General features: G+C 44.3%; 1 protein-coding gene and 1 long non-coding RNA gene across 3 annotated transcripts; both read right to left on the reverse strand.

The window, feature by feature from the left end:
* Positions 1-917: 917 nt before the first annotated feature.
* LOC120711931 lies at positions 918-13,017 on the reverse strand. Of its 2 annotated transcripts, none has more exons than XR_005690546.1 (4): positions 11,809-13,017; positions 9,940-10,148; positions 9,448-9,812; positions 918-1,707 (listed from the first exon to the last, which is right to left on the reverse strand). It is a non-coding gene; the product is annotated as an uncharacterized LOC120711931 (long non-coding RNA). The 2 variants fall into 2 exon arrangements; XR_005690547.1 differs by having other exon boundaries at positions 9,323-9,812.
* Positions 13,018-16,274: 3,257 nt separating this feature from the next.
* Positions 16,275-24,245, reverse strand: LOC120711930 (preprotein translocase subunit SECY, chloroplastic-like). Its single transcript, XM_039997607.1, has 8 exons — positions 24,007-24,245; positions 23,696-23,886; positions 22,687-23,072; positions 20,648-20,947; positions 20,469-20,558; positions 18,506-18,629; positions 18,232-18,395; positions 16,275-16,731 (listed from the first exon to the last, which is right to left on the reverse strand). The coding sequence occupies exons 1-8, from the start codon at positions 24,195-24,197 to the stop codon at positions 16,501-16,503; spliced, it is 1,677 nt and encodes a 558-aa protein (XP_039853541.1). The 5' UTR covers positions 24,198-24,245; the 3' UTR covers positions 16,275-16,500.
* Positions 24,246-25,015: the final 770 nt, after the last annotated feature.

Here is a 25,015-nt window from a genome sequence, read left to right on the forward strand (position 1 = left end):
GGGGTGGTGCTGCAGGAGGAGGGGCGTCCGGCGATATCTGGAGGGTGCGCAATAGGCGGCGGCAATTTTTGGAGGGCGCGCGTCGGGCGGCGGCGATTTTTGGGTGGCGGTGTGAATTTGGGGAGATTGAGAGGGAGGGAGGAGCGGCGAGAGAGAGTCTAGGTTTTCGTCTCCTGGCCAAAGTTTGCTGACCGGTGGGCCCCAGGCCAAAGTTTTGGCGCTGGACTGGGCTGGCTGAGTCCGGCTGACTAAGTGCCGACTGACAATTCAATGGAATAGCTAAATTTCTATACCGACGGATATGCAGTCGGTACATCGTGCAATAACGACAGACAGTCGGTACATCGTGCAATAACGACAAACAGTCTGACGCACACTTGTACCGACTAACAGTTTGACTGATGTCTGATGGCATTGTGGGGCTGTGGTAGACAGTTGAGGCCCGGTGAAGAAGAGCTCCTGTCAAAAGGGATTGGCAAGGAAACGATGAGGTGAGTTTGTGCGATATTTTCGAATGCAAATATCCATGGATTGGATGGATTATATCATTTGTGATTCCATTGTAACTTTCAAGAGACTTCATTTTTGTGAAGGAAAATGGCATAATTATTTATTTGGAGATTAAATGCCTATTGTAACGTTGAAAATTTTGTTTGACAAAAATAATGAAATTTTTTTGATATATTTCATAAGGCATGTTTCACTAGAATTACCTCAAGTATGTTTGAAAGTCTAATTGATAGGCACATTCTTTTCATTCATCATGTATATAAGAATGATCTTTTTATCGACTCAGGGCCCTTGCATAGACAAGTTCTGAACTGTCAATTTAAAGTATAAGAGGAGCGTAGTAATTGCTACAAAATACATGTATTGGTGCTTTACAATGACTGGAAAAAAGATCAATTTCAGTCTCATAAACAAGTGCAACTTGCTTCTAGGCATTAGTTTAGCAGACTTCACAATTAGTTAGGAATCAAATGAACAGGTTCCTAATGTAGAACTCTATATACCCTCAAAAGTACTAGCACATGATTCTGCTATGAATTTCCATCTCCACAGTTTTAACCCAAGCAGGACGGATGGAAGAGGCGAACAACAGAAAACAGCAACAGGCTCAGCTGATACAACTGGAAACAAGACAATGTATAAGTTACACTGGACATGCCGGCAAAACTGGATTCTAGACCCTGGAGGCAACACTGTACTGATATGGAACCGCGCTTTCCTCATCACCCGTGTAGCTTCTCAATGTGTTGATCCTCTATTTTTCTTCTTGCGAACCGTTGAGAGTGCATACCCCCAACGCATGAAACTATACCACCATTTTGCCATCGTGCTCACATCTTTGGACTCTTATCGACATGTTCTTTGTAGTTCATATTGCTACAAGATTTTTCACTGCATATATTGATCCAGGCTCCATAATGCTTGGCAAGGGCGAGCTTGTCACAGATCCTAAAAGAATTGCATACAGATACATCAGAACGAACTTCTTCATCGACCTCGCAGCAGCATTGCCTGTTCCACAGGTGGTGTCCTTTTTCAGAGAACTCCACAACTGCAATCAGAAGAGAGTGGTTTATGTGTTATTGTTGAATACTAATGCACCTTCCTCACATGTGCAGATCCTTGTGTGGGCAATCCTGCCTTCTTTGAGCTTCAGATATATCGACACCTTTTTGTTTCTGATAATCTTGGTCCAATCTGCAGTTAGATTATACATTGTAATTCAGCTCAGCGTAGACATTATCAGAACAGTGGGCTTTTTGACTAAAAATGGGTGGACTGGAAGTATCTACAACCTATTTCTGTATTTGGTCGCCAGTCATGTGAGTCTTTTATTTTCTTCAATTATACTAAGACATCCGTGATTGCAGAAAAAAGTATTGAGATGGCTTGATGAGGATTAAGATTAAGCATGCCATGAACGAACAATGTGCTTTAGCCCTCAGGGAACTGATTAAAACAATGACATCGGTGTTAGGCGTTTAAAGCACATATAAGAAGCCACAGAATCAGGTCTAACATAATAACATTCTACCAGGTTGTTGGATCAATCTCTTTCTTACGATTCTTGCACCAAACGATAGCCAACTAACGTGGCCACGTCGCCGGCCGATCTCGGCCGTCGGATCGAGCGCGTGGACAGCCCAGATCAGGCGAAGCGCGGCTTTTTTTTGCAAAAAAGCCCTCATACTTAAGCAAAATCAACCCGCAGTCCTACTTCCTCTCTCGGTTTATTTTTCAAAAAAATCCTCGACTTTTACCAAAATCAACCCGCAGTCCGTGCCTTCTTATGGGCTTATCTTTTGTCTTGCTGGGCCGGCCTGCCTGGAATGGGCCAAAAACGGCCCGTGAGACTCTTCTCCTTTAATACGATTTTATTTTTCCTTTTTAAATTAGAGATCTTTCAAAATTCATACAAAATCATAGAAAAATCATAAAAATACCAAACCAATTTTGATGAGTTTCTAATGACTAGATCTATGCATTAAACTTAAAATATCATATGATTTAGTGTACTTTATTTCGCATATGAACTAAAAAAATATCTCCTCCATCTTAACAAAAAGAAAATCTAAAATCAAATCCTATAAATCCATACCCTTTTTCTTACGCTTTGTTTCCTGACTCTTTTATTTAACGCTAACCTGTAGTACAAATACTTGAACATAAATAATCACGTATATACATATAAATAGCATAGTACTTCACTATATATGGTATATGATATTCCGTACATTCGCACATACAAGTACATCATGTCACATATATAAATAATTGAAATGAAGATACACAAATAACATAACATACTTGCAATATATGCCGTAGATACAAATATATAAACACACATAAATATATATAGCGACAGCTACATCGACGCATAGCTAACCTACATACTCATCCAATCACCCTAATCCTAAAACACACACACTGGCCATATGCGGCAACGCCGCGATTATTTCTAGTATACTATATACTTGCAGTTGGTCGACAGAAAACATGCTGGGAAACACAATGTTCCATTGAGTCCCGCCGCGCCGCGTCCACCCTCCCCTGCGCGCGCCGGCCTCTTGCCGCGCCACGCCCTCCTCCCCTGCGCGCGCCCCGGCTTCCTACCGCGCTGCGCGTGCTAACCCTGCTGTGCCGCCGCACCCGCCATCTCCTCCATGGCCGGGTCCCTCACCCCCTTTGCTGCAGCCGCCGAGGAAGCCGAGGCCGCCAAGGCTGCTGCCAACGCTACTGCCGAGGCCAAGGCCCAAGGCCGGGCGGCACGCGCGGCTACTCTAGCCCCGTGCCATTCAGGCGGAATAGGAGGCCGCCACGGCAGCCAAGGCGCGCGATGCCCTAGCGCGCACCGAGCACAAGCGCGATGCCGCCCTCCCCTCTGACGACGACCGGGACGCCGACGGCGCCGCCCTGACTCCGGCCCCCGAGACTCCACCACTCCCTGCTGCTCCACGAAGCCGCGGCCATCGTCAACCTTCACACGTAGGCGGTGGCGGTCCAGAACATTCGGAGTCTGATCCCCGTCGCCCTCGACGTCTCCGGCAACTACACTCGCTGGAGGGATCAGTTCTCCCTCCGCGACCACGTCCTCTTCAACGCCCCCGTTAGTGCTGCCCAACCTAACTGGGCGTGCATGGATTGCATCGTGAAGTCCTGGATCCTTGGGTTCATCTCCGATGATCTCGCCGACACCATCTCCACGGGTGCCATCTCCGCGGCGTCGCCGTGGAAACACAGTTCCTCGGCAACCGCGAGATGCGCACCCTCTACCTCGACGCCGAAATCCACGGTTTTCTCCCAAGGTGATCTATCCATCACGGATTACTGCAGGCGTCTCCAGCAGATGGCCGCTGATCTTGGCGCTCTCGGCGAGGTCGTTTCGGATAGGACTCTCATCCTTAACCTCATTAGAAGCCTCAACGAGCGCTTCGCCAACATTGGTCTTCACCTTCGGCGGAACCATCCCTTTCCCTCCTTCCTTGAGGCAAAGGAGGCCCTACGCTTGGAGGAACTCACCTTCGCACACCAGGCGGCGACACCGACCTCGCTTGTCGCCACCTAGACCGCTGCCCCCTCCCCTGTTGGCGGCACCAGCAACTCCAAGGGCGGCGGCGGCGGCTCTGGCTCTGGCTCCGGGGGCGCTCAGGCGAAGCCCTCCAACAAGAAGGACGCAGGCATGTCTTCCCAGCAGCCTGTTGGCGGTGCAAAGGGGGGCCAGCAGTCCGGGACTTGACCGACCTAGAATATTTTTTTTTATTTTTAACCTATTTTTCAATTTTATTTTAAAAAAAAACCCACCCGGATATATATTTGCAGATCTAACCCTTTTGGTAGCGCCGGTCTGCGTGGCGTGACAAAAACACGATGTCGCGCCACATGCATTGGCGTGACAAGATGTGCCACATTGGCACGCTTCGGAGCGCTCGGAAGGGGTCTGCCAGCTCATATTCCACGTGTCAACCTTGTCATGCCACTCCCACCGGCGTGACAGTACAGCCTTGTCACGCCACCCCCGCTGGCGTGACAAGGTCTGACTTTAGAAAAATCATATCTTTTTCATACGAACTCGGATGGAAATGATTTTTATACAAAAATTGTAGCTCTCAACGAGATCTACAACTTTGTAGTTTTGAGTTTTTTTCATTTTAAGTCATTAAGATGGATAAATAATTGATTTAAACTTTTGACAGCATATTAAGCACTTTACCTCTATCGGATCATCTCTAACTTGACATATTTATCATGGTTCTACAAATTAAGTTCTATATAATGTTTGATATATGAAATAATATGGACTAAATAATAATAGTTCGATAAGATATACAATGAGAAATCAAACTATATCATCATTGAGTACGGAATATAATGCAACACTCTAGGTATTATTAATTATAGCTTTAACTTGTGAGTTGGTCCATGCTAATAGCGTGGCTAGTTTTGCTACGTTTTGTTTTTTTATTATAAATACTTTATTGTAGCAGGCTATTTTGTTTGTTCCCCTAGAGTTTGTTCTTCAACCACTATACATCACTAAGTCTTATTATACATATTTTCACATTGCCTATCAAATTACGTGCATATACATTATATCTATTTTGTACAAATCAACTCCGAAGTTACATATGCATATGTACAACCGTTTTGCCACCACCACCTATATGGAGACTTCTCTACTACCGTTGTGCCGAATTTCTTACGGTCCCTGACGTTGTTGGAAGCACATATACAAATAAGCATATAAAACAATCGATAATTGTGTCATTCTTTTGCATCCATATATTATGTTGTTTTGACCCCATCATCATGCCCCATCATTTTACTTCCATCTATTAGGATCAACCTGTTTTGATCCCCATTAGACGTGCCATACGGCGTAGTCTTGATTGGGTGGGAAAGTCTGACGAATTTTTGTATTCGGCATGGACTCTATAATTATATTCTAATTTTTTAATTTTTTAATTATGAAATTAGATATTTTTCAATTGTATATGATATGGCCTCTTGAGTCAGTTTAGATCATTAGTTCTTCGTAAAATCCAATTGTGTAAATCCTTCTCCTTTTTAGATTAATGTATAAATTTCTAGACCCTCTCGACGAACGTGGTGGCTCTCTTTTTTTTCTATAACAACACTTGCTTATTAATATAATATATATCTAGAGTGGTGGGACCATAGAGGCACCTTGAGCGATGATCTTGGCTAGCCAAACCAAGCAGTGCAATCGATAAGTGTTGCGCTGACCAAAGGAGATACAGTGAAAAGAAGGCCATAAGATGGAAAACAACAAAGTACTCATTTCATCTAAACCACTTAATTACTAGTATAAAACTTACACATTTGTATATTTTTCAAACTGTTATCATATTTTAAGATCTTAATCTTTCAAAAAAATACTTGATCTAGCTTATAGCTATAATTAATATCTAGGGTGTTGCATTATATTTCATACACAAGGATGATATAGTTTGATTTCTCATTGTATCTCTTATCGAACTATTATTATTTTATTATTTAGTCCATATTATTTCATATATCAAACATTATATAGAACTTAATTTGTAGAACCATGATAAATATGTCAAGTTAGAGATGATCCGATAGAGGTAAAGTGCTTAATAGGCTATCAAAAGTTTAAATCAATTATTTAACCATCTTAATGACTTCAAATGAAAAAATTCAAAACTACAAAGTTGTAGATCTCGTTGAGAGCTACAATTTTCGTATACAAATCATCTCCATCCGAGTTCGTATGAAAAAGATATGATTTTTCTAAAGTCAGACCTTGTCACGCCAGAGGGGGTGGCGTGACAAGGCTGTACTGTCACGCCGGTGGGAGTGGCGTGACAAGGTTGACATGTGGAATATAAGCTGGCAGACCCCTTCCGAGCGCTCCGAAGCGTGCCAACATGGCACATCTTGTCACGCCAATGCATGTGGCGCGACAGCGTGTTTTTGTCACGCCACGCAGACCAGCGCGACCAAAAGGGTTAGATCTGCAAATATATATCCGGGTGGGTTATTTTTAAAATAAAATTGAAAAATAGGTTAAAAATAAAAAAATATTCACCGACCTACTGGAACCCTTGGACAGGGTCTATCCAGATATGGCCGGGCACCCGTCCTCCCCCAGCACGCCCTCCAGAACAGCAGCAGCAGGCGCTGCTCGCCTACCAAGAAGCCCTGTTGGCCGCGCCTCCACAGCCACCTTCGACCTCTCCACTGACTCCCAGTGCCCCCTACCCCGGCCAGCGGTCTACTCCAGCCCCGAGTTACTACAACCCGCTCGCTGGACTTCCATCGTGGGACCAGCAGTCGCTCGCCTCGACGCTCAACCAGCCTCAGAATATGGAATATGGAGCGGTATTTTGATTCAGGTACTTCCTCTCATATGGCCTCTCATTTGACAACCCTGTCTCATTCTTCACCACCCCAGTCTTTCACTCCCTCTATTGTTGTCGGTAATGGTTCTCTCTTGCCCGTAACAGCAACTGGCTCCACTGACCTCCACAAATTCTTACGCCTTAATAATGTTTTGGTTCCGTCCCAACTTATTAAGAATCTTATTTTTGTTCGTCAGTTCACTACCGATAATAATTGCTCTGTGGAGTTTGACCCTTCTGGTTGTTCTATGAAGGATCTCCTATTCAGGAAACTGATAATTCCGGGATGCTTTATCCACTGCACCTTCCGGCTAATGCTCACTCCTTGCTCGCCACCTCCACCGCCTCCCTCTGGCACCGTCACCTCAGTCATCCAAGTCGCGAAGCCTTCGGCAAGCTCGCTTCCCTCCTCCCGGCGTGCTCCAATGATGGCGGGTCTTCTATTTGTCATGCATGTCAGCTTGGGCGTCATGTTTGCCTCCCTTTTAGTGCATCATCATCTCGTGCGTCAAATAATTTTGATCTCATATACTGTGATTTGTCGACCTCTCCAGTTGTCAGTGTGTCTGGATTTAAATATTATCTTGTTATTCTTGATGATCGCTCGCACTATCTGTGGACTTTTCCTTTACAGCTCAAGCCTGACACATATACCACTCTCACTCATTTTTCGCTCATGTGCAAACTCAGTTTGGAGTCACAGTCAAGGCAGTCTAGTGCGACAACGGCAAAGAGTTTGACAACTCCAACGCCCGCACATTCTTTCTGACACATGGCGTCCACTTGCGCATGTCTTGCCCATACACCTCCGCCCAAAACGCATTATTCGTTCCACTAATAATGTTGTTCGCTCCCTCCTGTTTCACGCATCAGCGCCTCCATCCTTCTGGGTGGAAGCACTCTCCACCGCCACCCACCTTCTCAACCTGCTACCCACTAAAACACTCGACTCCGCAACACCACACCTCATCTTCTTCGGCACCGCGACGAAGTACGATCATCTCCGTGTTTTCGGGTGTACGTGCTACCCAAACCTCTCCGCCACCGCTCCTCACAAGCTAGCCCCTCGCTCAGCCTTGTGTGTCTTTCTGGGTTATTCTGCTCATCACAAAAGGTTATCGCTGTCTTGACCTTGCCACCAACAAGGTCATCATCTCTCGTCATGTCATCTTCGACGAGACCTCCTTTCCTTTCGCTGAGCAGCATTCCCATCCCATCTCCCCTGCGGATTTCGAGTTTCTGGATAGCACTAACTTTGTGCCGGCTCCTATTGGACCGTCACAGCCCCCTGTGGTTGCAGGTACACCTCTCCACTGCGCTGGTTCAAGCCCGTTGCTCGCCGAGTGCAGCCCAACCGCTGGCTCGAGCCCATTGCTCATCGAGCACCGTCCTGGCACACCCCCTGCAGCCAGCACGCCGCCACGGGCGGCACCAGATGCCGTGTTGCCACACGCGGCCCCTGGCGGTTCGACTTTGTCCGCGTTGCCACATGTGGTCCCCGGTGGTTCCACTTCATCTGCGTTGCCACACGCCGCCCCCGGCAGTTCGACTATAGCTGGCGTCCCCCTAGCACCGACTGGGTGCCCCCCGTGCGGGACATTTAGCGAGTCTACACCCGGCGCGCCCCTCGCGGTCCGCTGAGCTTTGCGCCCTTGCCGGAGCCTTCGTTCTCACCACCCCTGCCTAAGGGAGCTGCTCCAAGGACACCAGTGGTCAATGACCACGCCATGCGCACCCGCGCAAAGAGCGGTTTTTGGATGCCTCCCCGATCAATTCTTCATGCTGATCCATTGTCCCCGATCCCGAAGACCTATCGCAGCGACCTTGCCGATCCAAATTGGCGCGCTGCTATGGAGGAGGAGTTCCGTGCTCTCCAACAGAACTCCACTTGGGAGCTTGTCCCGCGCCCATCGCGGGCCAACATCGTTACTAGTAAATGGATTTTCAAACATAAGTTCCAAGCTGATGGCTCTCTCGAGCGGTATAAGGCCAGATGGGTTCTCCGTGGTTTCTCTCAGCGCCCTGGTGTTGATTTTGATGAGACTTTCAGTCCAGTTGTGAAGCCTGCCACTGTTCGCACGGTTCTATTGCTGGCTCTCTCCCACCGCTGGCCCATTCATCAGCTCGACGTGAAGAACACATTTCTCCATGGGATGCAACAAATCACCCATACAAATGAGTTCAGACTATTTACAATGTTTGCGAAAGAGCTGTTATAATGCCAGAAGAGTGAAATGCCTTTTTTTATGATTTGGTGTCAGAACGTATGGAAATCCACTGGAGACAAGTTCCTACATTGGTGAAAACTTATTTGCAATAGGGTTAACTCTTCTCAGCATTGGTTTGTTTGCTCAGCTAATTGGCAGCATGATGGTAACTTATCATCACAAACGTAGTACATAGTCATCTTGCAAACAACATATACTTACATAGTAGATCTTAATGAGGAAAAGTAAATGTCCACAGGTCTATATGAGATCTCTTCCAAAAAATGCAGAAGATTGGAGGCTACAGAGAATAGAAATGGAGGATTGGATGACAGATCATCAAATACCTGATGATTTGTAAAAGCGCATATGTCAGTTCATGGAGTACAAGTGGATTGCAACACAGGGAGTTGAACAGGACTCAATCCTGAAACAGCTACCTGTTGATCTTCGTCGAGACATAAAACAGTGGCTATGCCTCGATCTTGTTCAACATGTAAGTGGTATTCTGGTTGTTGCTAAAATATTCTGCAATAATATCAACCATCAACTCTACTTGATATTTGAACGAGGAACCAAGCCATAATATTTCAATCGACATTGTAGGTGCCACTCTTCTCTGCAATGGACCACCAACTACTTGATGTTATTTGTGAGCGTATGAACTATCTCCTTTGTACTGAGGGCACCCACATCATCCGCAAAGGAGAACCTGTGAAGGTGATGAAATTCATATTTCGTGGAAAGCTAGAGAGCTGCACAACTGATGGTGGCAAGAAAGATATCTTCAAATCTACGATCTTAAAACCAGGTGATTTCTGGAGTGAGGAATTGCTCACATGGGCATTGCTTCCCAGCTCTGGTGACAGCTACCCATTATCAACAAGAACAGTCAGAACAATCACCTAGTTTGAGTCATTCTCACTGAAAGCAGATGACCTGAAGTTTGTGGCCAGCACATTCAGGATTATTCATTCCAAGCACCTGCAGCACATTTTCCGGTTCTACTCACACCAATGGAGAACATGGGCAGCCAGGTTCATTCAGTCTGCATGGAGGAGGCACATTAGCCGACAGAAGACGGCAGAAAGAGGCTTGAGCAGTAGGTGGAAGTCATTTTTCTCATTGATTGATGATAATGCCACTGAAGAGAGGCGACAGAATATGGAAGGCTCATCCAGCTCTAGGTCACAAGCAGCAGAATTTCCTTTCTCAAAGATCGCAACAATCTTCTTAAAAGCACAAAACGATCGGCCAGAGCCTAATTTCTCTATCGGTGATCACCCAAACTAGCATAGCATGGCATTGTCATATGCAGCCCATGAATGGAGCTGCCCTTGGGCATGCTAGGGCCGTCAGCCCGTCACCCTGTTCATGTGGTTACTGCTTACACTTTACACAAACAGTAAGATTAGATAGTAATGTGTTCTTGCACGGTGAAAACTTCAGCCTTATATTCTGTCATCCTTTCTGTTGTCTGTATTCCTAACTTTGCTACCTTATCCTTCCAGAGTTCATGTGAAAAAGTGTAACATAACTCCAGGAGATAAGCAACTCTCCTGTGTGTTCGAGAAAAATAAATATAAATAAATAAATAAATAAAACCACATATTTTCAAGTTCCTTAACTGTCAACATGCTACCTCAAGTAATGATAAAAAAGGTAAATAGCACAAATGTTTTTCCATAATGTTGATGGCAGCAATGTCAGAATAAATGTCCCCAAGAAATACATCTGCCCATGGTAGGGACCATAAATCCTAACAGGCGAGTCGTGTATTTCTAGACTACCCCACGAATTATGATAATTCTAGTCTTGCATCACACCAGAGTTACCAACAGAAGTTTGTCCCTAACATTTCTTCTGTAACATTTTATTTACTTGGAGATACCTCCTGATGCCACTTTCAAGCCAAATGAATACAACCAACTTTAAGTCATCAAGGCTTAAGAAATAAAAATGGATCGTAGAAAGAGGTGCATAAGAAAAAAAAGGTTGTTAGAAAAGAGTCTATCTCAAAATCACAGAATGACATCTATTTAGAACCAAAATACTGAGGCCAACATGACATGTATTCAGGAAGGGATATTTTGTTCACAGAATGTACAGGAATCTGGTGAAAAGCTTTTCCATTGATGAGAGCCTATTCACTGTAAGATTAGCATCACACACTATTAATGACCACCTCTTTCAATGGTAGCATGCATGTAAATTCATATTTTTTTGCCAACACTCCTGTAGTGTAGTGGTAAGCTTCCAGTTGAGAAAGACACCAACCAGGATTCAAATCCTGGTGATAGCAAAAAAAAAAAAAAAACCTCACTGGCAACCTGAAAAATAGTGGCAGCGCGCCGGTCTGTGGCCCCTGTTGCTGGTTTGGGCCCTCCTACCAGGGGAGGTAGTTGCAGTGGTTCCTAAGTTACAGCCTGGCCCTTTAGAGTGAACGGGGTTTGGGGGTTTTCTCGGCCTACTTGGCTGAGGTTTCTTCCTAGTGCAATGCTGTAGGGGCAGTATTTCCCCTGCTAGTCGAGTTTTTTTTCTAATTCATATTTTTTCCTTGAACACGCAGGAGAGTTGCGTATGATTGAGTTTTACTTATTGAGATCCAAAAGGTAAAGAAAAAATTATGTTCAATTTCCATAACATGATATTTTTAATAAATTCCTAGTACAGAAAACAGGAATGAAGAATGAATGATGATAGATTACCTACAGCATTACAGTTCTCATTTCTGTGATTCAATTAGCAGCAGTCCTTGATCACTTCCATTTTGAGCTTGTCCGACATGTGAATAGCTTCCTAGTCAGTAATTATATATTTGCAGGAATAACTAGAGCTGTTTCTTATTTTCATGTTCGAAAAATGACACAACAAAACTTTACTCATAAACAAGTATATCATGCGTAAAAAAATAATTAATTTAAGGAGGAATGACCTGACAAATGTCGACAAAGTGCTATATTTCTAAGAATTGGATCAGCAACTACAAGATACCATCTAGGATTCTGGGTGCATCTGATCTCTTACCTCCTGCACTTACAGTATCTGTGAGGGTGGGGCAATCAAGGAATTGCTGGACAGTAACAAAGGTTCAAGATAGATGGTGGTTGAAGCCATAGGACAGATTTCTTTAATTCCTTCATCCCACAATCAGGAGATTCCGGCAGCAAGGAGTTGCTAACATCAAATGCCCATTGGCACCAGCCAGGTGATAGCTAGCCAAAACAAGAAAGTCAGAATATAGTCACGAAGTTGAAATCGGTCTTCCACCAAGTCAATGGCTTGAAGTTTGTAGCAAGCAACCCAGGATGCTGCACTGTAAGCACCTGCAGTACACATTTTGGTTCTAAGCAGTACACATTGGTCCATCGGCACATCTATGATGCAAACTGTGTATAGATGGTTCTTTCTAGCAAAAGGAGTAAAGGAGGGTTAGTTTGTTAGGCCTATTCAAACACAAGTTCCACCCAAGCATAGCCAAATGCTGAAAAATAATAGTTTTACCATTTTAATAATCTATTTCTAATATTAGCATTAATAACTAGGATGTGATTATGCATAGAGCCATAGATATGTCAACATGACATTACATACTTGATGCATTCTGAAAAACCCAGAACATAGTTTGGGTCAGGCTGGAGTCCAATTGTATTAAATTCATCAGGAAAAAAAAACAAAGATCGAGCAGCCAGAGAAACCTGATTTCTCTGCAGACACGACTCAGAATAGTAAATCAACTACATCCATAAAGTCCAATGATCTGAGTGGGAGAGTAGTTAGTTAAACAAATGATGACACCAGTCTCCATGTAGCAGCTAAAGCTCCTAAATTTTCATAATCCTCCCAACTGTAAATATTCATTCATGGTTCTATTGTTTCTGATGTTAACATAATGCTTGAACGGTGGTCAAGTGTCATGAGTGTCAAAACCCCAAATTTGGGCAGCGGACGGTCCGCTGCTGCTCTGCCTCGGCGTGCCGCGTGTCGGCTTCGCCGGTGACCATCCTTGGAACACGCGTCGGCGATCCTCGTTCCGGGCGCGCGCGTCCTTATCTGCAGCCACCGTCGCCGTCCTTATCCTTCCCCGCTGTCGTGTTCCCCTTTTCCTCCTCTTCTTCCTCGCGCACGAGCCGAGCAGAGCTGCTCCGTCACCATGCCGACCATCCCCGCCGCACCTCGCCCCGATTCCGCACGCCAGAGCCTGCCCCGCCTCGTCCTCCACCTCCCCTGATCCTCATCGAGCTCGATTGAGCCCAACCCTGGCCGGAATCGCCCCCGTACCCGCCAGCTGCCATTGATGCTGCCGCCTGGAGCTCCGTTGCCGGCCGCGATTCGTCGCCTCCGGTGAACCCCTCCTCGATTCCTCGCATGGGGAGCATCATCCCCTTCTCCTCAACCCATTCCCCTCCTCACCCGGCTCCCTCCCCTCCCGCAAGGCCTCCCCGACGAGCGCCGCCGCCCGCCGCCGCCTCCCTCCGCCGGGACGCCGCCTCGTCGCCGTTCTCCGCCTGTGCTGCCGCCGGTGAGCTTCGCCATCACCTGGGCCCACCTGTCGGTGGCCGGGGTGGCTGCCCTCGGGTGCGCCTAGCATTTTGCTAGGGTTTTGTAACATTTTATTTATCTGCAAAATTGAAAAATGCGTAGAAATTTGTGTATAGCTCTGAAAAATACGAAACTTGTTTAGTTGGGTTCGTATCGCTGAGATCTACTTAGGAAAAATGTTATTTTGTATGTTTCACTGCTGTTTGTTAGGGTTTTAGTGTGTTTCCGTTTATTCTGTCCGAAAATGGTTTAATGCAGAACTTTTGGCTGGAAAGTGATAAATGGTAAAACCAATTTTGTCAGCTTTCTGTTCATGCCTAGTATCTATGATAATTTTCTTGGATGTGTTTGGGTATGTTTGCATGCCTTTTCTGATTTACCTTGTTTCGAGTAGTTGAAAATTGATCTATTTATGATTAGTTATAGGAAAATGATTTTCCTGCAAATCCAATTTTCATGAGTTTCTTGTAATGATTTTTGCATTCTCAAATTATTCCATGATTTATGCTTGTTGTGTAAGTTTATTTCTTAATTCTTGCATCGCATTCATGCATTATAGTGACCGATCTGTCGGAGGTCGAACCCATGGAGCCCACCGAGTCCGTTGAGGCTGAGCCCGGAGTCCCGTTCGCGGTCGAGCCCGAAGTTAACCAAGGCAAGCAGCTAAGCATGATTTCTTACTGATATTTAATATAAGTTAGTTAGTTATCTCACCGGGTAATGTTGTGTGTATATATATATATATATATATATATATATATATATATATATATATTGCATTCTTGTACCTATCTGCGGGCATTATCCTTGATTTGTCATCCTTGTTCTTGGCACTAGTTAGTTAGTTAATTACTTAACCTGACTAGATGCTTAGCCCTGCTTAAAGTACTTCGTTTGCTCGCTAGACAGGAATAATTTTGGAGGATCACAATTACCGGTTACCCTTGATCGCACTGGTCCGGCTTGGTTGTATGGTCTGGTAGTATCGAGGTTCGAGCGGAATGGTAGGGCCTAGAGAATGAAGTCACATGGGCATAGTCCGCTTGGATCGATTAAGGACTGAGTGGATGCCATCGGACTTGAGCACCTTTCCGTGCTACCACATATCCAATATAATAGTACGGATGAGCCAATTACCTTCTTTGACTTGATCATTGATGTGCAGTCCTAGATACGTGGCTACGGGCTATGCAGAGAGGCTTAGTGTGTCCCCAGGTGGACCTATGTGTAGAAAAATTTAGAGATGTCCCTGGTGGAACTAAGTTTCTAATCGTAAGTTAGGTGTGAGGTTTAATGGTCGAGCCTTGTTGAGAACGGTTGACGTGAGTACCCCCTTGCCCGGCGTGATCGGTTGGATGAGTCGCATGGTCCTCGCATCGTGTGGGTAAAGTAATACACCCTTGCAAGGTTATAATCAATTCGAATTGCCGCGCTCTCGGATATGAGCAAGCTCTTGATTCGTCGAATTCTTCATAGAGAGTTTCGGTGTTGTTGGTTTTGGATTCATGTCAGTGATGACCTTATGTTTATTATGTTACTCTCTTAATCAACTAAAATATTTTGGGGGTTGGGCCAGATTAATTAAGTTTGCTAGGTGATAGTCTAGACAACTCCTGCTTATTCAATAGTTACTTAACCCTAAAGCCTTTACTTAAGCCTTTGCATGATCCTTGTTTATTTAATCGCGTAAGTCTTGCGGAGTACCTTGGTACTCAAGTTGCTTCTAAACTTAGTTGCAGGTGAATCAGAAGTGGTGTTCGGCCACTTCTACTCCGCCGATCCAGGTGCGGGGGAGGAGTAGGTCGTTGAGCCTGTGATGGTGTCTTTGAGCAAGACACCATTATCTTTTAGTTTTTTTCGCAGCAGAACTCTGTGAGAGCATGTAATATAATAATTTTTAAGTTTATGTATAATATGACTTCCGTGAGCCTAAGGCTTGTAATGGAGATTAGTTTGAACCTTCCTATGTTGAACTTGTAATATTAAGTTTTAAACTCTGGTAAGGTAAAACTGCTCTTTGTGGTTCATTGACGATGTATTCGGTTGTAAACGATATGTATATATACTAATTCTGGACGTATGTTGAAGCACATACCGGAACTACCGGATTTAATATTATTTTAGACGAATGACGTGTCGATTATTCGTGTCTCTAGACGTGGGGTAACACGTGGCACGCTCTCTGGCAAAATACGTGTTAACTCTCATCTAAAAGATAATGATTGGCGGTTCGCTTAAAATAATATTAAATTGGGCGGTTCTCACAAGAGTGAAACATAGATCTTGAAACAAAGAAGCAGCACTTAGTCACATAGTAATAAAATAGCAAGATTAAAAAAAGAGAGAAAATTAGAAGAGGTATCCACATAAGATGAGAAATTCGTTGCACGTGCACAAAGCATTCTGCTACAGTTTTGTTCCCAATAAAAAAGGTATGTGTACAAAAGTGAATAGTTGTGCTCAGCTCTCCATCCTTTTTTAACCTGTCTATGTCACCTTTTCTAATGAAACCTTTACCAATAAGCAAATCATTCAGTTGATGCTATAAAGACACACAACAAACATGGAAGGGTAAGTTCCTTTTTCTGAAAGAAAAAATTCATGTAACATCAACAGCAACATGAACTTTGAATAATAAACGATGATCCATAGTTTTACGATTTGAGTGTATTGACATGTTACTATGTTAGTATACAGATGAATGCTTGTATACTTCAAGTATAGATTTCAGTGCTATACACAGTAGAATTTAAATAAAATCCAAGTGGCAATGATAAAATGCTTAGCTAAGAATCCAAAGCTCAATTACACAATTGAAAAGTTAAGTACAGGTTGAAAAGAACGACCAGTGAGATCAACTATTGGTCAAAACGGTTAACATCATAGAACTCGATATTCTTATATTTCTGGGAAATTATTTCTGCTTGAACTTTCCGAGCTGTGTCAGTTGCACATCCAACAAGGATAAGCACCGATGTACCAGCAAATCCCCGGAATGCCGTCAAGTGACTTATTTGTTCAACCACAGAAGGTCCAGCAGCTAGCACAGCAAGAAACGCAGATCCCAGGACAGATATACGACTGAGAACCTGCAATAACAAAATTATTTCAGTAACATATAACATAAGATCAGGGCTAGATGGAAACTCACAGATTAACATTGAACCAAGTTGTTATGGGCAGGATGCAGGGCAATTTCTGCCAGCTTTTTTTTAAATAAAAAAATGAATGCCTTTTAAAATGTGGCCAAGTTCCACAATAGTTAACATACTGCAAGTTGCAACCAAAACATATATATAAGCAAAAAGCCAAAACTACCATCTGCAACCAGTTCCCAGCTGTCATATGCTATTGTTGCCACATAGTATAATCAAGTACAAAACCATATGCTGAGCAAAATATGGAAAGCTATCTCACGGAATAGCTACTGTTTTTTTAAAACATCATTTTTCACACAGCACTTTCACAAACTCAACCAACCTTATGGAAACCTCCAAACACCATACAGGAGCTAGAGGACATGCCAATTTGTACCATCTTCATATTTCTTAGTCATTAACACCCTGTCCAGGTCTATTGGCAATTTATCTTCATGTTTATCAAATTTATAATGACTTAGGACACTGATAAATAACTTTGCCAGTCCCCACTAGTAGGGTTGGGTGAAAAATGGTCAAACCCAAAGAACCTAACAAGGCCGAACCACTGAAATTGTCAGTTTTTAAGGTAATCGATTCTAGTTTGGTTCCAATTTCTGTGCTATTTGGTTTTTGGCTCTTTTCCGGCTGCCAGATCACAAACACCAACAAACCGACGCCCCCGAACTTCCATGAATCTTCTGATCGCCCACATCAGCAACATGATGCCCACATAAATGTTGAGGTGATCATATCTCCCTTACCGCACACGCCCTCTCCTTTAAACCTTATCCAGTTATATCCCAAGCATTCACACTCATATATCCGCATCTGGTGGCAGTGGTGACATGCAGCACGAAGAGAGCAGGCCGCATCGAGAAGTTTAGCTAGAGTAGCGCGTGGCCAGCAGGGTACGGGCGGCATACAATGGGGTAAGACACAAGCAGCACGAGGTGAGCAGGATGAGACCACAGCAAATGTGCAGGCACGGCAGCAGCAAGCTGGTAAGGGGTACGAGTGTAGGAGGCATGCATCGATCTCTCTGATGTCGAAATTGTTGTTGGCTTGCGAACCGTACGTCCATAGTTCTTATTGCCAGAATCATGAACTTGTTGGCTTCTGAGATGTTCTGTTGGCATTTTTTCTTGTAATCTTGTTCTTCTCCAATTCGGTTGTCTCAGATGTTCAATGCTTGAATAATTTTCTAGTGGTAAAGCACACGTAAGTTCAGGAACTGAGACACCGAACGAATAAAACCTGATATACTGATTGCCCAGCCCTATCCACTAGGTAGGATTTTGTTAGCCCGGGAGTTTATTTGTTAAGGGGAACACATCCAATTTGAAGTTATATATGCATAGATTCCACATTACAAGAATTAGGTAACAAGTTGGAATATGTGCATCAGAATCGAAGAAAAGCATGTAGTCAAATCGAAGTGTAAGAACTCACTGTTTTAATATAAGCAGCTGTGCTTTTCCCTGGTCTCACAAGAGGAATTGAAGCACCTTGCCGCTTCAATTGCTCACTAAGATCATCAGGATCCAATTGGAGAAATGTGTAATAGTAATTAAAAAAGGCTATAAGTAATACATTGGTTGGAAGATACAGAGAACCTACAGAAGAAATTAACATTAGGATTAACTTGTCAACCAGTAATTCACGAGTTCAGCATTCTCAGGAAAATGCAGCAGCCTTCAGCAAACTACAAATCTAGACAACTTACCTCCTGGATTAAGGGCTACGGCAGCCTTCTTAAGAAACTCCAAGCCAGTGAACCGTGCCAAAGTACCAGGCAAAGCCAGCGAAGATGTTGAAAATATGATAGGCATGACACCAGAACTGTTGACCTGTTCATAATTGTACTTAAGTCATTACTTCATCCAATCATCCTATGGTAGTTTGCATGCACTTTGCAAGGTTGCCCACAAAAAAATAGGTAAAAATCAGGGCAATTGTGAGGAGTTTCAAAGGCTAGGAACCCAAAAAATGCTGGGGGTTGCAATGGGGCCAACTTTGTTAGAGAGTGCAGAGGATTTGGCCAAGCTCGCTATACCCATGAGGCAGCGCCCGACCAAACCCACAACCAACTAATGCCTCGGTCCTAACTGAACCCAAAAGACTAGCCTGACAGGTGAAGCCCCACCTTATATGTTTTGCTCCCCAACCATTAGTTTTCAATGTGGGAAACCTAACAAACTTCATTCATGTACTTGAGATAAACAGGTTAGTTATGAGCAACCTAGAAGGCTCCAACTCTTTGCTTGGTCAAATCTAGTCCTATTTCATACATGATATCTAAAGATAATTTAGATTGTCTGTTTGTCCTTGCACGGATACGGATACGTGTATCGGTATCGGAAGGATACGGATACGCGGATATGGCAATTTTCTAAAAAACCCGATATGCGGATACGTTTACTATTTAAAAAATAAAATAATAATAATAATAATGCAGCGCCACAAAATATTTCCTCCACCAATAATAATAATGGCTTCTCCAGAATGGAGCCAATTCATGTTAGTACCTAGGTATTTCATAAGAAATATGGCACCAGCATATCAACTACTAACTGCGGGTCCCACATATCATACACTTCATTTTTTATCCACCCACTCCCCCAACCCCGTCGCACTCCACTCTCTCTCTCTCCTCCCTTCACTCTCCCCAGGCCGGCGGCGGTGCTCCTCCGGCCTCCCTCGCCGGCACCGGGCTAGACGGCGGCAGGCGCGGCAGGTGCGGCGGGCGGCCACCGGATATGGTCGACGGCGGGGGCGCGGGGGCCCTCCTCCCTCGTCGCGCTGGATCCCCCTCCCTCCTCCCTGCTCCCTCCCTCGGCGGCCATGGCGGCCACGGCGCGGGGCGGAGGCGCGGTTCGTGGTGTAGCGGAGGCGCGGGACAGCCCTGCTCCCTCCTCCTCCCTCGATTTGGGGCGGCGGACAGCCCTGCCCCCTCCTCCTCCCTCGATTCGGGGCGGCGGCGGCCGGAGCCCCTCTCTGGCTCTCTCCCCGGCGGGCGGCCTCGGCGGCCTCGACGGTCTCGGCGGGCGGCGAGCTCGGCTCGGCTCTGGTGCCCCGCACCTCCATCCTCCCTCCTCCCGTGGCGGCGGATCTCGAGCTCGCGCGCTCCTCTCTCTGCTCTCCGATACGGCAACAGATACGTATACAAACCTGAGTTTCAAGGCCCATTGCGGCCCAGTATGCCGATACGCGATGGATACGTATCCCCGGCGTATCCCTGGCGTATCCGTATCCGATACGTATCGAATACGGGATACGTGGTCTCCTGGACGTATCGGGGTAATGGAGAATTTAGCCCCAGCATCAGTTCAACGCACATAATTATGAAAAACATTATAAACTAGTACTGAAATGCAATCCACTGAGGCGAATGTTTAGAAGCTCTTGTAACAGAGTACAGCATGTTTGCAAATAACACATAGTTTCCCAAACAAACTTTCAGATCTACTCTTATCCAGCACAAAACCACAGCTACGAAATGGATATGGAAAGTCACTAATGCAACAGAAGATGTACACAAATTTACACCAAACTTAATCACATCTAAGTTAGTGGGTAGTTCAGAAGACTAATATTTCACATCACAAGTAGTACCGTAATGTCAAATCAAATCACACTGTCCATATGCAAAACTCACGGCTCAAATAAAGTTATATGAAGTCTCAAACCTTAAATGGTAGATATGCAGATCGTTGAAGTCCCCCAGTTCGACTGCTGTATCTAGAAGCATAGTTCAGGGGTATTTTGCGTTCAGCTTCCTGAAAATCATCCAGATGATATGAATTGGGCAGTTAGAAAATTGAAATGAAATGTGTAAAAATATCTTGAAGAATGAAAATTTACTTACTTGGACATAGACAATTCCAAGGACTAACAAAAAGAACGACAATATGATTGTGATAAGTCCAACATAGTTCCCATCTTGAAATGCCTGTGCAACTGTCCTCCCAAATGATGCAGGCAAGTACGATATAATACTTGTAAATATAAGAAGAGATGTTCCGTTTCCAAGTTTCAGATCAGATATTCTTTCACCAATGAAAGTAGTAAAGACTGAACCAAGTGTCAATAATGTCACCGAGGTTAGAACCCATTCTGTGCTGAAGTCAATCACATAAGGACGGAGATAAAGGACTTGTCCAATAGCCTAGAAGTAAATATACATATTTATTCTTGACAGCATCGCAGTATAAAATTAACATGAAAAATTGCATTCAAGGTAAATTGATAACATAATAAATGAGCACATTATAACACACCAAGCATGTTAGTGTAATCCTCTGTGCAAGGTCGGTTATTTCAGTCTGTTGCGTCATCAGTTAAGAGTTGATCAATCAATCTTTGAGCTATTATTCAGGGGATTCAGTTAAGGTAGTTAGGCAGTTAGCAAAGCATGCATCTAGGTGATCATGCCTGAGTTTTAGGCGCCACCACGGCCATGTTTACCTGGCCTCTTAGGCCTTATCTAGTTGTAATCATTGGCTATAAATAAAGAACAAGAACACCAGAAAAGCTGCTTCGTCACAGCTCAAACACTCGAGTTAAGATCCTCTCACCCGATGATTCTGTGCAACAAAGCAGTAGCTGACAAGACACAGCAAATAAGACAATATCATATTTGTTTACTACAAGTCTACAATACAATTTAAGCACAACAGTAGCAAAAATATACTGAGATGGCAAGTTTAAAGTTAACTGTGTACGCTATATTTTTTTTCTTTTTTAATGCAATTTAGTAGTACAGGTAATTTGGAAATGAAAAAATGAACTTCCAGTATCCTTTATTTAGATTGGTGCATGGAAACTTGGAAATTTTTGCAGTGGTAAAATTCTTTACAGACAGCTTCTGCATATTCATGCTAGAAGCCTAGAAGACCTCACACTTAGCATTTAGCAACGGTAGATTATATCCTTTAGACTGACCTATTGTGTCTTTGTTTTTCCCCTTTTTTGTACATACCTAACCATTGATTTTTAATATATCTGCACTGCAGGGAACACCCCCACAGTTCTGTAACAAAAAAAGAAATACAGGAAGTTTGCCAAAAACATGTTAGCATCACGTTGGGTTCAACTCTAGGCTGCTACAGTTTCATCGGGCCTAAAAGGCTTTGTTGTTGTGTTAATGTTAGCATCTGTAAAGTGTAAACAAATTCGAGCCCCTTTCTTCTATGTTATTATGCTCATTAGTTCTTTGCCCTGCAGGACAAAATGACACTTAGGGTGTGTTTAGTTGGCGAAAAAGTTTGGGTTTTGATACTGTAGCACATTTCGTTGTTATTTGACAAATAATGTTTAATCATGGACTAATTAGACTTAAAAGATTCATCTCGTGCTAATCAGTTAGACCACTTAATTAGTTATTTTTTTCAACTCCATTTAATGCTCCATGCATGTGTCAAAAGATTCGATGTGACGGGTACTGTAGGAAATTTTTTAGAAACTAAACAGGGCCTTAGCATTATGCTCATTAGTTCTTTGCCCTGCAGTTGGATACAGTTGTAACTTTTTTAAAACTAAGAACAATCTAGGCATAGCATCTATTGATATAGCGATATATTTTTATTAAGTTGCATGACTTGTTTCAAACAAGTCAAGTGTCATTTTCGTTTTGCATGTAAAAAATGCAAGATTATGGAGATTTAGACAGAAGAGTTCTGGTAAGTAGTGCCAAGCTAACTACAAGGCAATTCAAGTGTCACATAGTGCTCTTGAAGTTTCAATTTATTAACCATAAGTTTGAGTCATCCCACGTAATTTAAAAAGAAAGAAGAGCTCATGGAATTTCCATTCCTAAACCAATACCATAGCATAGGAGATAACAAGATTTTTACTGTTAAAGCCACATCAGCATTAAAAGCTCAAATATATTTGGAGGTATCAAACCTGGACAATTGCAAAACCAACAGAGGCATATCTTGTATATTGAAGAACCTTCTTTCTTCCTGCTTCCCCTTCTTTCCGCTGAAGGTCTTGCAATTTTGGGTACAGTTGTGCAAGGAGTTGAAACACAATCTGTGCATTAATGAATGGTACAATGCCAAGGGAGCATATTCCAAGACGACCTATACCACCACCGGAGAAAGAATCTAAAGTGCCCAGCAGGCTGTTTTGGTCAAGGTTCCCAGCAAAGGCTTCTCGGTTTACCCCACCCAGGGGTATGTACACACCAAGTCGAGACAAGGCCAAAAAACCAAGGAGCTTCAGGAACTTCCCAGGCAGAGGGCCCTTGAAGAAGTCACCAATGTCAATGGAGCTATCCTCGATTGCAGCTGCTCAAAAGGTAGCTACTTGGATTAAGACACATTTTAAACAGCAATGTCTAACTGGCTAAAGAAGTGGATTCCAGCAAATCCATGACCAGAACAGATCCTAGCTGTTAAACCTTTAAAATCCAGAAGTCAAAGAGGCAGTGACTAGATGCTAGGGCAAATAAATTTTGAAAACAATTGGAAAATCTAGGCATGATATGAGGCAAAAAAAAATGCTGATAATTTCTACAGAATTCTCATAAGACAGATCCAATTTTTATTACAATGAAGGAATTCCGGTTCTAAGTCATGGGTGTTGATGTTATGTGGGCTTGTCAAGTCCAAACAGATAAGATTTGCTTTAAACCACAAACTAACCTGGCAATATTTTTGCCCCTCATCTCTCTACAGAACTAATTAGGTTACATAATTTTTAGACACTTTGACACAAGTAGCGTGGTACCAATGTTTTGTTCCAAGAAGATTCACTTCAAATTTTACTAGTATAAGCTAACAAACCATCACATTAACCTAACCAACTTTGTGCAGAACGATAGCATTGTTGCATAGTCCACATGAAAATTCAACTCGTTCCTAAGCATTAGTCCTGAAAAAAGTGAAGGTAATAGCTCTGAACTTGCAACCTGCTGCTCCTCGGCCATAGGACGCCTTGTCCCTCCTGGCGCCACCCCCGCTGGAGCTCCCGAACACCGGCGCCAGGATACCGAAGAAGGTCGACAGGGGCGACCGCGAAGAAGCATCCGACCCCGACGGGCCCTCCTTGTAGAGCCCCAGAGGATCGAACCCAGCCGGGCCGGCCGTCTCCAGCGTACACCTGATGCACGAGCACATCGGAAAGAAGGAACCTAATCAAAATCCAGCTCGATGACCGCGACAACCGTGGCTGAACGCCGCTCGCGACCAGGAGGGGTGTTGGTCCGCGCGGATTCGGTACCTCGGGGAGCAGGCCAGGGCGGCTCGCCTTCCTCTTCCGCTGGCTGCAGTGCTGGCGGGGCGGGGCCTCGGGGGACGGAAGGGAGCGGCGAGGGGGTGAACGCGGAGGGGGGAGAGGAGAGGCGGGCGTGCGCGCGCAGAAGCGGGGAGCCCTCGCCAGCATTGCGGCGGGGTCGCCGTGGCGGTGGCCATGGTGGCGCGGCGCCGGGGTGGGGAGGGGGGCCGCCAAGCAGCGGACGATGAGTGGTTTTGGGAGGTGATAAGCGAGAGGTGGAAATGGGGAGGGGACGACCTCGGGTGGGCCTCTGGCGGGCCCAACGGATGTCAAATTTCGACTTGGGTCGCTACTTTGTGCGGGGGCAGTTTCGGGCTTTCGGCCCAACGTATATGCTTTCAGCTTACTGCGTTGAGCAGTTGTGATTCGACCCATTTGAGATTTCGGCCTGCTGTTATGCTGTACGGTGCTTGGTGGTGGGAGATATGTTGGGTTGGGCCGGATTTCGGTTCAGAAAATTTGACGGACTACATGCTCAACTAAGGTTTCCCTTTAAGGGGAAAGTCGCAGCACCCAGAGAAGTAAAAGAAAATATTATAGCTGAGAACAGGCACAACAGAATAATATAAGCACAGAATAAGGACCATTATATTTTGAAATCGATAGACACCAACAGAAGCGGCACAGGCCCCAGAACCACGATGGCCAGAGGTGGTGAATGGATCTTGGCACAGAGAAAGAAAATATTCCATCAGCATATTATTTGTATAGAGAAAAACAAGTAAAAAAAGAAATGCATAGAGGTGGGAAGGACGGTCAAACGTGGAAAATGCTGCTTGGGCCTGCTGGGCCTTGAAGATGATTAACTAATCAACTTCCACAAGTTAGATAGGAACCCCCTACTCAGATCTAGAATTTTCGTGAGCTTTGCTAAAAAATATCCCTCCATGGTTCACAAAGTGGGAGAGGGGAAGGATATTTTTTACATTGTGATCCGGCACTACTCAGATCTAGA

Source organism: Panicum virgatum, chromosome 6K, assembly GCF_016808335.1.
Source record: "Panicum virgatum strain AP13 chromosome 6K, P.virgatum_v5, whole genome shotgun sequence".
NCBI classification, from domain to species: Eukaryota; Viridiplantae; Streptophyta; class Magnoliopsida; order Poales; family Poaceae; genus Panicum; species Panicum virgatum.

What these genes read in the sequence shown, in the direction of transcription:
- LOC120711930 (XM_039997607.1), bottom strand. Translation starts at nt 24,197, where the DNA reads ATGGCCACCGCCACGGCGACCCCGCCGCAATGCTGGCGAGGGCTCCCC. An exon ending in CTATGGCCGAGGAGCAGCAG is followed by an intron (nt 23,073 to 23,695) that starts GTTGCAAGTTCA and finishes CCTTTTGAGCAG; the next exon opens with CTGCAATCGAGGATAGCTCC. An exon ending in TTGGAATTGTCTATGTCCAA is followed by an intron (nt 20,559 to 20,647) that starts GTAAGTAAATTT and finishes GATGATTTTCAG; the next exon opens with GAAGCTGAACGCAAAATACC.